Here is a 14,814-nt window from a genome sequence, read left to right as displayed (position 1 = left end):
AATTAAGTGAGGCAATTTAAGGTCTTGTTTTCAAACAAGCTGCAACTCAGGCAGCACAGAAGAGCCCAGAAAAAGGGGTTTTACAATCCAAACCTCCCAGTGATGGAGCAGACACTGGCATCACGGCAGCAGCTTGTCCCTGCCCTTTGGCACAAGCTGCTTCACATTAGGGTGCCCGTCACTACCAAACGGAGTGACAGCACCATCCACTTTCCCAGGCCAAGGGAAGGGTTTATCCCCGCTCCAGAGAACAGACACAGAGCAGAGCAACACAGACAGGGCTGGCAGGTGTTGAGAGAAGTGATGAAGTCAGGAGGTCAGAAAACAGCAATAAAAACAGGCAACTGCTCATGCCCTCAAGCCTGGGATGGGGAAGAGATTGTGCCAGAAGGGACAGCGCAAAAGAGCAAACCAAAACAAGCCCCAAAAAATTATTGGCATTTTGGAACTGCTATTAACTGGACGGCGCAGGGATGGGCACAAAGGAGATTTCTGATTCACCAAACAAAGAAAGAAATATACAGGAATTAGGAAAGAGCAATAACACTCTTATTGCCTAATTAAACTGGCATGCGGTCACAATAGCCACACAAAACCTGCAAATCACGTTAATTATTAGCTGGAAATTTCCCGCTGGTTACCTGGGAAGGGGCCACGGGCGGGAGCTGCGGCACGGTGGAGATCTGCAGGGGCTTCAGCGGGGAGCTGCTGGCGGGCACCTGCGAGCCCTGCGCTGGGAAGGGCGGCAGCAGGTGCGGGGCCGTGGGCAGCGGGCACACGGGCTGGCTGCCGAGCACCTGCTGCAGCGAGGCTGCCTGCGACATGGGCTGCTGCTGCAGGGACACCGGGAGAAACCAGGAGAAGTGTTACTGCCTGGGTACTGCAAAAAGAGCCCGGCTGGGCACGCTCCCCGCCTCTCCCCACCTCACTGTCAGGACAGAGCCGGCGCCTGGAGTGCAGGATCACAGGCTCATTAAGGCTGGAAAACACCTCTGAGATCACTGAGTCCAGCCACCAACCCAGCACTGAAAGGGCCACCATTAAAACATGTCCCCGTGTGCCATATCAAGATGTTTTTTGAAAACTTCAAGGGATGGTGACTCCCCGACGCCCCTGGGTAGCCTATTCCAATGCTTAACCATTCTTTCAGTGGAGAAATTTCCCCCAATATCCACCCTGAGCCTCCCCTCTCGTCCTGTCCCCTGTTCCCAGAGCCCGAATCCCCCAGCTGTCCCCTCCTGGCAGGGAACTATGAAGAGCCAGAAGTTGCCTCTGAGCCTCTTCTTCTTCAGGCTGAGCCCCTTTCCCAGCTCCATTCCCTGCCCTGGTCGTGCTCCAGCAGGGACAGCTCCCAGGAGAGACAGGCACTTTTAATTCTAACACTGCACAGGAGCCCATGCTTAAATACATTTAAATGCAAGATACATTAGCTGAAATAACTGTCTTGGAGAGGTTATTTATAATGACTCAGACTCCTTAAATCCCAGAGATTGTTCCAGTTTGCCCTGTGAAATCCCCACCCACTAACTTCCAAGATGCAGTTAATACCCAGCTCATCCTGGCAAGCAGGAATCGCTACATAATGGAGCAGGCATGGCAAGACAACACCACTTACTACCTGAGACACAATCAACCACAGTAATTGCAGTAAAAGCTAGGTTCCAGATATTTCTGAGGTACTGCAGTGACAATGTGGTAGCCAAAAAAGTAGCTTTACTTATCCAGGGAAAGTAGTGCCTCCCTGGTCTGCCAGGCTTTGGACAGCAGAACAGAGAGAAGTTGCGTTAAAGACAGAAATCACCAATAACAAGCCCACACATTTTACGTGCTATTGGTATCTTCTTCTTCGGTTCCTCTAATTCTGCAAGTACTTTAAAAACCCTTCTGGCTCAAAAGGATATTCTGAGGCATAGGCTGGCTCAGGGTGGCTTACTTGGGACCCCAGGGCTGGTGGCTTCACCAGGCCCTGCAGCACAGAGCCTTTGCCACCTTGTGTTTTGGGGAAGACGCGGCATCTTCCCAGTACAGCCCCAAACCCAGGGGAACGGCAGCGCGGGGCAGGGCTGGCACTGGGGCTGGCACAGAGCAAACCGGCTGAGGTGGGGGCACCTGAACACCAAACACTGTCCGAGGAGGGACGGGGCCCCCCTCATCCATGGAGGAACTCCTGCCTGAGCAAGCCCCAGCTCCAAGGGAAGCGCCGCAGGCCCACGGCGCTGGGCTGCAGCTCAGAAAGCTGCCAGCTCCCTGAGGCAGCTCTGCTCTCCCAGCTGGGTTAATCTGCAGCTCAGACAGCTGCCCATGGCTCACCAAGGGGACAGAGGGCACTGGCACTTGCAGCTCAGCCACCTCCCACTCCAGGAAACATCGCTTTAGAGCAGGAAAACCGTGCTCAGGGAATGGAGCGGCTTCCTAAAACCTCCCTCTCAACTCCAGCTTGTGTCTTAGAAAATGCTTGTGAATTGGATGAGGCACAGGGAGGGAAAAATACCCAAGCAGATTAGGTAACTTTGCCTCATTATAACCTTAGCAGTGTAAATGCACAGGCACCCAAATTGGAAAAATAAACAGAAGTTAGGAAATACAACACTGATTCCACATGTGTGATCCAACAGTGCATATTGATACAAGACCAAAACAATTCGTTGTGTAGGTAGATGAATTTCTCACCCTAATTTCCCTTGTTCTGCTGTCCTGCCCTACCCTCCTTAGCACAGACATTCACTGCACACTGCTGTCTCTGAGGAACACAGGTGCCCCGGGAAGTTTTGCAGAGAACCTTGGGACACCTTCCGCTGTTCCAGGCTGCTCCGAGCCCCAGTGTCCAGCCTCCAGCCCGGCCCCGGACACTTCCAGGGACGCAGGGGCAGCCACGGCTGCATGAGGCAGAGCAGCCAGGGGAAGGGCTGGGATGGGCACGGCTCCACGGCAGAGCCCAGCTCTCACCTGCTGGCCGGCCAGCACGGGCGGCGGCGGCTGCCCCAGCGGGAGCGAGGCCACGGTGCTGGGCACCACGGGGAACGGCATCGCCGGCTCCTGGTAGTGCTGGGGCACCACGGCGGGCGCGGCCGGCACCGCGGGCAGGACGGGCTGCGGAGAGACGGCGGTTAGGGAGGGACACTGCCAGGGACGGAGCAACCACCGCTTCTCTGGGAAACCTGTGCCAGGGCCTCCCAACCCTCAGAGGCAAGGATTCCTTCCCCACACCCCATCCATCCCTGCCCTCTGGCAGTGGGAGCCATTCCCTGTGTCCTGTCCCTCCATCCCTTGTCCCCAGTCCCTCTCCAGCTCTCCTGGAGCCCCTTCAGGCCCTGCCAGGGGCTCTGAGCTCTCCCTGGAGCTTCTCCTCTCCAGGTGAGCACCCCCAGCTCTGCCAGCCTGGCTCCAGAGCAGAGAGGCCCCAGCCCTCCAATTATTTTTGTGGCCCCCTCTGGACACACACCAACAGGTCCGTGTCCTTCTTGTGCTTTACTGCACAGCCACTAATGCAGCCAACAGACCGATAAGGGACCGAGCAGGTCACCACACACGTGGGTGAGTGAGGAATACGTGCAGAGACCCCTGGGACCCGCATCCTCTGGGAACAGGAGCATGAATGATAATATGAAATATCACCCAGGATACAGAACTACCTGAAAAAGCCTTGGACTTACTGCCGAGGGCTGCTGGTAGTGGCCGAGCTGGGGGAGGCTGTGGGGCACAGGCTGCCCCTCGCTCAGGGGGGGGCTGTAGACCCTCTGGATGGCAGGAGGGACAGCGTCCGGCAGGGACGAGTAGATGACGCTCTGCTGGCTGCTCTGCGAGTCCGAATACACCGTGGAGCCCTGGCCGCTGTCAAACGTGCTGTCAGCTGCAAGAACAGCCATTCTCATTAAAAGCTCAACAACTCCCGATGTTCAAGTGATGATTTTAGAGCAAGGTCACCGTGGTTTATGTAATTAGCGATTCTGCCACTCTAGCCCTTTCGTTATATAAATAAATTCTACAACACCGATGTTATTCTCTACAAAAGGCACACACTGCTTCTCTTAAGCCAAAACCCATCCCCGTGGAGTTCTGCGCACACTGATATTTTAGGCACATTAACATTTCCTTTAAAGGGCATAAGGTTGACATTTAGAATTGCAGATGTTTATAGATTTTGTAGGATGAAAGGAGAGGAAATCCCAATTGTCATGTTCAGAGCAGATCACGGGGGCTTTTAGAGTCCCATCTTCCAGGGATGCACTGACTTAAACACTGCTTTTATCAGCAGCACTGCAAATTACAAAATTCTTTATGCTCTATGATTTTAGTCCAGCAAATCATGCTCTGCTTGAGTGTAGTGCAATTAAGGTCAGACACAAACCCCTGTGCAGGTTCCAGTGGGTTTGGCACACTCAGAGCTCTGTGGGAGTTTCTCACGGAGCATTTGCCCCATTAACCTGTGGGAACTGCACAGCTACAGGCACCGGGCAAGCCCTGGGTCCTTTGTCAACTGGAAATATTGGTATTTCTGATTTAAAAATGTCTTTTCACAACTTTTAAAGTGTGTAAAATACAAGTGCCCAGCCCCGTTTGAGCCTAAGTTACTGCTTTGTTCACTTGAGAAAGGAAGTTAGACAATCAGACTGCAGCTAGACATATCCCAAGGACAGATAGCTTCTAACAGGGATTTAAAATTCAAAAATGAAAAAACTGCAACACATTTTAAAAGACTATCTTAATTTACAGCTAAGCTTAAATACTATTTCTTTTCCCAACACTTTCCACTGTCTCTTCTTTCCATATTCTAAATAAAGTTTTACTTATTTGGATTTTAAATAACAAATTATTTTTTAATAGCACCAGAGATGACATTTCTCTTCAGTACTCACAAGCTATTCTCCCAAATGTTTTTTTTTCCAAAATTAAACTCCCCTCTCTATTTATTCAATTCATTTCTGAAGAGACAACACAGCCCTACTCTCATGATGGGATTTCTGCTGCATTAACATTCCGTTTTACTACAAACAATTATTCAGGACCTCAAAGGAAAAAAAAAAAAAAGAAGAGTCTAATGGTAGAGTGCTAAAGTAAAAGCTGTGAGTCAGTCTCAGGTTTTTATAGAATGTACACTGCACACATTAAGTTAATTATTTCCGCTTTTACATTTGACCTCAAATTTTATGAACAGGTGCCACCCTAATTTATAGAGGTCCTGTGCTAAGAAAATGTTCAAATAATCTGATAGCAAATTGCCAGATAATACCAGATACTGGTTAAAAGCTGAGGAGGAGTAGGAAATAAATTGTGGGGGTTATATTTAGTATAGCATTTTGCCAACTCATGTCCAGCACAGCCACGGGAAGCACAAGTCACTTCACTGCAGCACTAGAAACAAAGAGTCATAATAGCAGTGTTCCTCAAAGGAATTAGCATGAAATAAGTATATGATCCAAAAAAATGAAATGAGCTCATTTTAGCTTCAGATAAGAAGCTTTATGAATGTAGCAATATTGTGAGTGCTATGCAAACGTGGCTATTTCTCACATCACGTAAAGGGATTTTTCCTGTATGGGCACACATGGTTATTTCAGTATTCAAAGCAGACCTCAGTGTAGCCCTTTATAAAATACCTGAATTGAAGCAGCAGCTGTGTCTTGCTAAAGGCAATGCATCTTTTACTTAAATGTGCTTACATACAAGCCCAGAACAGTAAACCAGAAACTCTATGATAACTGTTTAGTAGCAAAATATATAGAGAGTTATATAGAGAGATCTACGTAATACTGTTTTCTTGAAACTTCGTCGCTTTCATAACTATCACGCGCGCGTCCCGGATGTTTGAGCCACGGTGCAAAGCCACCCCCGGCAGCTCATCCGAGCTCGGGTCACCGGGGGCTCCCCCTCGCACCCTCATCCCCGTGCGCCCGGGAAGCCAGCACGGGACTCACAGGCGACGGAGGTGACGCTGGTGGGCAGGTTCTGCTGGAAGGGGTGCTGGTCGGCCTCGGGCTCCTCGGGCTCCGACAGGATGTGGTGGCCCGTGTGGGACAGGTAGGTGACCTGGACCTGCTGCGGCGCCTTCGGCCGGTCCGGGCACTCGGAGTCGCGGCGCTCCTCCGCCTGCATCCTGGGCCAGATGCGCTCCCGCCGCCACAGGATCAGCGCCACGCGGTCACGGATGGACTTGGCCACGATCTTGAGATCGTTCTCGTGGAAAAACCCCGAGTCGATCTGCGGAGGAGCACACACTCAGCAAGGTCCCGAGCACAGCCGCCGCCCCGGGACCTCATCCCAACGGAGAAAGCATGCGTGTGAAACGACACCAAGTCACAGAAATGCGTTTCTCACAAGAACAGGAACTCAAGAGCTCGTTGGGGTGGGGATCTTTCCCAGTAAAACTCCTATTCCTAATGCATTAAAAAAACTCAGGATGAAATGTCTAAGACCTGAATATATACTGGCTCTAAATATCCACCACTAAACATCCATTGAGGAGAGCAAGTTTAATGGCAGATGGGTTTCCCTTTTTTTTTTTTTCTTTTTCACACTAAGAGAAAACAGGAAAAAGAATCTCTGAACAATGTACCTGGAGTGAATCAAACTGCCCCTAAATGTGAATTTATTGCCTCAACCTTTCCAGTACACAGAGTTTTCCAAATTGCTCTGCTTGACAGCACAGCAAATTATGAAGGACAAGATGTTAACAGAATTTTAACAGAATTATGTCTCAAATTAACTTCTCTTAAATAGTGAAGTCAGTCAGTATTGATTGACTTTTACAAAGAAAAAGCAGACTATTCCCATTTGATGGAAAAGGGGATGAGGCTTCTCAGAACTCAACTGCCCAACAGATAAAATGGTAATTCATCTTTGTGCTATTTGTTTGCATAATCCCCTGCAGTGCAGGGTATGAATTTCCATTTAATAATGACCTACCAGAGCTTTGCCTGCTGTCCCTACATTCTTAACGTGCAGATTTGAAAGCACTTACATCCATGGGGGAAATCAAGAGGTCTTCCTGCTTTGCTCTTGCCCAAACATAAAACAGTTTCACAGCTTAGGTTTCCACTACTAAAATTAATGGGTGCAAAGCAGCTTAAAACAACTTTATTTTAATGGAGCCATGCCCCTTTGCAGTACCCACTGGCTGGGAGAGCTAACTTCACTTTCCAAACCCACTAGAACATTTCCAGTTCCCTTTTTCCACATTCTCTGGGCAGGTGGGATTGCCTGACTACCAAAAACCCACCAGTAATGATAAACAATTCCCTGTAATCAGGTCTCCTGCATTCTTCTCTTCCACAGCACATAAAGTAACAAACTGATTAAAACACGTGGCTTTGGTGTTCCACAATTCACAAGGACTAGAAAAAGGCCTTTAGGAATAAACATCCCCCTTTTTCTGCCCCTGCAACAGCCGCAGGTTTGAAAGCATTTCATGGGCAGCCACTTAGGTAAGCATTAATGTAGAATACAGATTTTAAAATTATTTGGGAAAGGGTACAGTGTCACTGTAGTTCAGGCATGATCCTTTTAAATATACTTTTCAAGAGAGTTATTTCCTCTTCAAAATAAAACATCACAAGTATGGGCCAAGCAACTTGGAGAACTTTGAAATTCTAAATATTTCCATCAATATTTAAATGCAAAAATATACCACTAAGTAATGGTACCAGAGCAATTTTTAAACTAAATGAGTTCTGTAATGATATATTGCTGGAAAAAACCACTGGACCTACTGCAAACTAACGACAAGAAGACAAAGGAGCCTGAATTCCTCCCACTAAACTTGGAGTAGATGGTGATGAGTTCCAGCAGAGCAAGGCAGCGTGACCAAAATGAGTGCCTCCTGAGCAGAACAGAGCGGTGATGACATCACTAACTGGGATCCCTCGGGATTTAGAGCCTAATAGGAACGTTTCTGCAAGCACAGGAACGTTCAGACCCTTGGCTCAGAGCCTCTGCGACTTTTAGACTACCAAAAAACTGCAGCAAAGACACCATCAAAATGGGAGTTCAAGGACAAGGTGCTGAAACTGGAACACCGATTCTCCAACAGAAGCCCACAATTATAAAAATACAGAAATTCAGCAAATGAAACTTATCTGTTAAAAAAATCCAAAGCTTACTCCTGACTCAGTGAATCCAGTTTCCTATCAAAGTTTGGGGGTAGAGGGGCTGACCACAGACCTTTCTCATCTACATTTCTTCTAAGGAACACCAACAGAAAAGATGGGGCAAAGTGTTTTGGAGAATTCAATGCAGAATATTTTGTGATTGAACTTCTGAACTCTCCTAATGTATTTCTAGCAGCTGTCTGGAACTAAACAGATTCCAAATAAATTCAAAGGAATTCAACAGCCTATGGAAACTGGCAGAAGAGCTTGCAAAATATAAAAGTAGACCAGACCTCTATGGTCCTTAAGCTATGTGAATTTTGATTCCAGGCATCTGTCTTCAAACAGTATGTTTCAGTTAGCTGTTCCCCATTCACCCCTTTCTTGCCGTAGTCATTCCAAAATCAATGCAAAGCGCCTAACCTGGACACCTGGAGTGGTTCAAGGGAAGTTACTTTACCTAACTCGTTCCTGTTGTCCCCTGAGATTTATTCACTACTTTCATAGATATACATTTTTGTCAGAAGTATATTTTACCATTTCTTGTGCAACATCATCAGGAGTTTCCTTCTCCAGATCAAAAGTAAACTCAATGGCTCCATTATCTTTGGGTTTTCCTTTCAGTTTCTTAGGATCTTCTACCCAGAGTCTTAAGGCAATAGAGGATTTCCTACCATGGTCTTCTTCTGCAAGTTCCACTCTTACCCCAGTATCTTCAGCAAAAAAGGCATGGCTTAATAAATCTTTAATTTCATATCTGCAAAGGATATAAAGAAGATTCAAACACTGCAAGTCAACAATTTCAGAAAGGTTTGTAACAAGAAACTGCTGTTAAAGGTGGAAACATTTACACAATGTTTAGTGTTCACTTATAATGAATTTCTGTTCTTTTTGAAGAGGAAGTGGAATTGAAAAAGTGACATTTCCCATTTCTCAAAGCTTTAGCAATATTTATACACCACAAGCACTAAGAGAAATGCAGATTATAGCTTTGTTCAACTTTTCTTAAGTATCTGAGCTCAAAGAGTACCAGAGATTCTCTCTAGGCAGTCAGCCACAGTCCCTAAAAACTGTATTTGTGGAAGTCAGGAAATGCTGAGCACAAGACAAACTGGCAGAGAGCAGTAAAACATCAGTTTGGAAACCCAAAGCTGGAAACAAGGCACAACGTGTCTCCATGCCCAGAGACCGATGAAATCTGCTACAACAGCTGGTGATGAAGCCACCACCCCAACCTCTGCCAGCCCCACTGCCCCCACAGACCCTTCCAGTGACATCCTTCGGAGCTCAGCTCCCCCAGCAGCGCTGCTCATCCTGACACTGACTGCCAGCAAAGCAGGACACTGTTTGTGTTTGCACCTCCACGCTGCATTTTCTCCTGCACAGGGAGACCCACAGAGCAGAGCAGAAATCCACAGACAGTTCTGAAATCCCTGCATGCATATTGGTTAATACAAAACTCGATGCCTTCAAACAAACCTTTCTTCTTTGTTTTTGCAGATGCACTCCCCAATTATCTCCTTAATTTCAGGATCGGTAACTTTCTCAAAGCTTGCTGGCTTTATACCCTAAAAGCATAGAGAAAAACAATTTAATGCAAAAAATAATTGCATTATACCTCTTAATTAAGCATATTGTCTCTGCATTTTAAATGTAATTCAACACGGGAAGTAACTAATACTTTGAAGTTGTTAGTCTTAATGCAAAACTGAGTTGAGGATTATGGGGTACTACTATATTTCCAAATATCACTGCACTTTGAAATTAGTACACAAGTTTGCACGAGCTCAGTCACACACAGGGAAAGTATCCTTTTTTCTTTACCAACCTTCGCAAAATTTACCTTTATATCCTCTGGACTCTGAAGTGAATATTCAACAAACGGCTAATTTTAAATTTCAAAAATAACCATTTTCTGAAATTATTCATTCTATGTGTTTGCCTTAACTCTCAAAGCACTAAATGAATAAAGACACATAATCACGGTTTTCTTCAGACAGTACTGAAAATGAGTCAAAAATACCTTGGAATATTCCATATTCCTGTTTCCCACAAACCTCTTGCTTTTCCATGACCCAAACACTCTCCAACACATTCCCCTCTACATAAAAAATTAAAGATCAACCCCAAAACCAAGCAGGGAAGCAGGAGAATACACTCAACAGCTCTGCATTGCTCCTGAATTTCCCAGGATATTGTTAGAAACCCCTTGGGAATATGTGATAGAGCAGGTGCAACCAATAAATCCAGTTAAATCTCTGTCAAATGTTAGTATTTTTGCTGGGAACAAATCTGGAACAGTAACCTATGAGCACAGCCTTTCAAGGAGAAAACCCAACCACCCATTGCAGAAGAAAACCCTGGGAAGCAGAATCAGTGTCCCCACATCCATGTATATATTCAGCTACAGATGACCAGTGCAACACAAGGAGCTCTTCTGTTTGTCATGTCCAGCTTGAATCAGAGAATTAATTGATTCCCTTTCAAAAACACGTTATTACCTCTACCTACAAAACCGAGATGTATATGGATGAAAATATGACAAAATTAATTTGAGAAGAGATGATGCAGTTAGACCCTATCACTTAAGGACGCAAGTACTTCCAATGAAGTCAATAAGCAAAACAAAAAGGAAACAATTTCCTTTACCTAAAAAAACAGAATGTGATTAAGCACATAACTGAACAGGAATTGGACATTTAGCTCCATTCAAATCCTTTTAAAGCTTCACTCTGAAATAACAGTAAATAATGGCTCACACAGTCACAGATAAGGAGCCCTGCAGAGTGGACTTTGGGCTCACCCAGTAGATTAAAAGAAGAAAACAAGTATTTTCAAAGAGCATCTGCAATACACTGAAATAAGTCTTGAATAGATTTTCATGGATGAATTTCAGTGAGGGCTGGAGCCTCTCTCTGAGAATTTCTGAATATTCTAGCATCAGAGTATACTTTTATCCTTCTATGAGCATTCTATTGCTATTCAAGCCTCAGATTCTGCTTCAAACTTAATTAATAATTTTAGGTTAACAACCCCCTATTTGTCTTAAAATTCTAGAGTGAAATATCTAAATCACAAATTTGGAAAAAAAACAGTAATAAATCTACATAATGGTCACACAAAGACCGAGCTCCTTGGTTTTACTTCAGCAGAAAGCTGCAGAGATCCAAAGAAACCCTTTTTTGTGGGAACAAACCAGAATAATCTGGACACGTGGCTGGCTGGCTGTGACCCACTATAACAAATTATTTACTTAAGCAAACCTAAATCTTAGTGATGAGATGAGGGTTCAAACTTTGCGTATTAGAAAAATGTGTCAAAAGGCACTGGAGTGCCCAGCTGCAAAGCCCAGGCTGGCTCCAATGTGCCAAGGCAAGCTCTGACACCTGAATTAGAAATGGAAGAAAACAAAGCATCACCAAAATGTATTTTCAGCAGGACTCCCCTGTACCCTAATTCACCTTTAAGCTACAGGAGTCTAGTGTGCTCTCCATCAGAAAGAAGGATGAATCTATATATTTCAATTCACTGACATTTGCTATGCAAAAACTGATTCCCATATTAGAGTGACACTCTCCAGGAAGAGAGGCTAGTAAGACCTAATAAAGGCTTTAACCTGGCGAGAGGCAGGTTTAGATTGGGCATAAGGAAGAAATTCCTCCCTGTGATGGTGGGGAGGGCCTGGCACAGGCTGCCCAGAGCATCAGATCCCCGATGACTGGCTCCCAATACCGACCTTACAAATTGCTTCCACAAATAAAAAAAAGCAACTCTTCCACCAACACTTTATTTTCCCCATCTTTGGATGGAACACTGACTCCTCTCCAAACATCCATTGTGTCATTCTGCTGAACAGCTAAGCTATGAATAGATGACTAAAACAAACAGGGACAAAACATGCGGAGTGAAGTACTGAACAGAGCTGCTTTGCCAAAGCGATTTCTCCCTGTCCCTGTGCTATAGGATGCTTTTGTTCCTTGCTCTTCATTAAACTCTCCAAGGCCATCTCACTGCAAACCCTGCCTTGCAGCCCAGTGCCCCTGACAATGAAGGGGGATTTTATTTGCCACCAAAGGACTCATCTCATTCACCTAAACAAAAGCCATCTGTCTTCCCTGAGCATTCCCAAGGAAACATGGCACCAAAATTCAAAGTGTATTAGCTCAGAAATTATCCATGGTGGTTTGAAAGCTGTACAGCTTCTTGTAAATTAAGATAAACTCAATGCTACCACATGTGAAAGGCAGGGCTCGCTGGGTGGCATAAGGGGCATAAGGATAATACAAGTTCCTTAAATGTTAAAATATATATACACATATATAAACCAAGAGCAAAATGAGAGATCAAGTAATTTCCCTTTTGAGAATTTCTGTCTCAAAGAGGATGATTTATTCTGACTCCCTCACCACCACTTATTTCCACCCCCTTCTTTCTGAAGCAATTGGATTTGTGATCCATTGCCCTCCAGTATGAGGCAGCTGAGCCTACAGCCAGACACATACAGACACTGAAGTTGTCTCCTTCCTGCTGAGGGAAGAGACGTGCTGCTTGTTCTGCAGGGTCTAAAAACAGCCGCTTGCCATTTTCCATCAGCAGAGCACACTTTGGAAGAGCAGCACGTGATGCTCTGAAGGGACACAGCGAATGCCACACAAGTCACTGGCACGTCTGACCCACGTCAGTCAGTTTTCCAGAGGCTTTCCTGGCCCCTGGACGTGCCCTTCCACCCAGAGACAGCCTGCTCTGGGCTACCACTCCACCTTCCGCCTGAAGGTAACTCCAGGCTCATGTCATTCCTAAAAAAGGAAAAAACCTTCCACCAAAAAAGCTGTAGCCGTGTTTCCAACTGAAACTGCACCCTGGCACACACTCTCTGAAAGTCACTGAAATGAGGGTGAAGCTCAGTTTTACCAGGACTTTGTTCCATGACATCACTGTTACAATTATAAACTCATCTGTTTCACTCCAGAATGGTGCTCCATCTTAACGTGAAGCTAAGAGGATTACCTGCAGATCTAAGAAGATCTCCAAAAGCCACAAGGAGTCCACGCAATGACATTCACTGCATTATTTGCCCGCTGTCCTTGTGCCACAGCATTTGTGCTGTCTGTGTGTACCATGGCATACAGCCTGAGAACGCTGAGAAAACCTTCAATAGCTGATGAGAACAGACAAAGCTTCACATGCAAACCAGAGCACTGTCCCAGGGCGGGCTGTTCTGAAGCACAGGTCTGTACCCCAAACCCAAGGAGATGGCCAGGAACTCCCTGGAGATGCAGCTGCTCTGCCGAGCACCCTGCAGCGCGTCCCTAAGAAAACACTGGGCTGGAGCAGCCTGGGAAGGTCACGGATTCCGATGTTTCATCACTACTGTCTACATCAAAATCACTTGGCAGAATGATTAAACACAAAAAAAATTCTGCGTAAGAAAACCCATCAAGTTATGCATGAAAAATGAGATTATGGCATCAGAACGAAGGGCACCGCAAACATGCTGACCAGGAAATCACTTCAAAGGGAACTGTGGTAAATGTGGCTTGGCCCCGCTGCTTGGGAAAGATGTGTTTGCTATTTACGGTACGTACTCATTTTTTTAATGTTTACACTCCATCATTTGGGCTGAAAGGGCAGAGAGGTGACAAGCTGGAACAAGCATGTCTCATGTGGCAGAGCAATGAGCCCCTCTGCACATCCCCAAACACGACCACCGCCTTAGCCTGGACAGCTGCAAACATACAGTGCAAAAACAGGAGTGCAGGATTAAAGCAGCAATTAAGCCGTAAGAATACGGCCAGGCAGAACAAAAGGTCACTGAAATAAATTAAGTATAATAATCTTACACTGCAGACATGCAGAATGTGACATATGCTGAAATAATAATGTCTCAGAAAGGCAATGTTTACATTTTCTGCACCAGTAATGACGACCAACGTGTGTGACTCGGACAGCCAGGACTTGAGGTGTATCTCATGTCCTAGTAGCAGGCAAGGGCGGGATAGAGTGTTTGGACACAGAGTACAAACTAATGAAAGATATTATAGGGGCAAAACCCAAATCATGCCCTGCCTGCGCTGGGCAGCAGAGGGAATGTCAGCTCAGTGGGACCCAACAAGACAGGCAGTAGAAAGATTTTCTTGGCTGTTGCTCCTTGATGCGAACTCTAGCCAGCAATTCCAACCCCTATGGATGCTATCAACACCTCTGGCGGTTGCCACTGCAATGCTGAGCCCAAGGCAGGAAGAGAAAGTGATTTTATTTTATACTTTTTAAAAAAAGGCATCAGGCAGGAAACACATTTCACAACGCACTGACAGTCAATTTAAAACACTAGAAATAGTATTTATATTTCTGATGCAGAAAAGCCCCAGCTTCATAAAGTAGAAGTCTCACTGAGAAGATGCAGCATTCAGGGGCTCTGCATCCTCTCCATCCAAGAAGGTCAGAGCCACCTTCTGCTGTAGTGAGAGCCCAAAACCTAGTCTAATACTGGAAGAAAACAGTCTAATTCAGCCTCTTGGGTTCAGCCTACCCTCCGTTTTTGACTACATTTCAGTCTATAAGCCCCAAGGCTCGCACAAGCTGCCGCATCACCAGCCCTAACTCTTCATCCAAGTGATTTTAGAGTTACTTTGTCTGCTTGTAGTCACTGCCCCAGCTGAGGGCAGACCCCACTGCACGGTGCCGGCTCAGGACCCCACTCCCCAAGCTCCTGCACCTCCTCCTCGTCTGC

At 46.0% G+C, this 14,814-nt stretch overlaps 1 protein-coding gene across 1 annotated transcript in view; it reads right to left on the bottom strand.

Moving 5' to 3' along the window:
• Positions 1–14,814, bottom strand: part of WNK2 (WNK lysine deficient protein kinase 2) — an 85,147-nt gene that overhangs the window by 31,399 nt on the left and 38,934 nt on the right. Inside the window, exons 5-10 of the mRNA XM_058422272.1 lie at positions 9,564–9,652; positions 8,622–8,841; positions 5,916–6,198; positions 3,654–3,850; positions 2,947–3,090; positions 642–833 (exon numbers count right to left, since the gene is read on the bottom strand). Coding sequence (XP_058278255.1) covers positions 642–833; positions 2,947–3,090; positions 3,654–3,850; positions 5,916–6,198; positions 8,622–8,841; positions 9,564–9,652 — 1,125 coding nt within the window. The remainder of the gene's footprint in view (positions 1–641; positions 834–2,946; positions 3,091–3,653; positions 3,851–5,915; positions 6,199–8,621; positions 8,842–9,563; positions 9,653–14,814) is intronic.

This window comes from Hirundo rustica, chromosome 12 (assembly GCF_015227805.2).
Source record: "Hirundo rustica isolate bHirRus1 chromosome 12, bHirRus1.pri.v3, whole genome shotgun sequence".
Lineage (NCBI taxonomy): Eukaryota > Metazoa > Chordata > Aves > Passeriformes > Hirundinidae > Hirundo > Hirundo rustica.
Note: the sequence above shows the minus strand (reverse complement) of the source record. Positions and strands in the feature narration are given on the sequence as shown.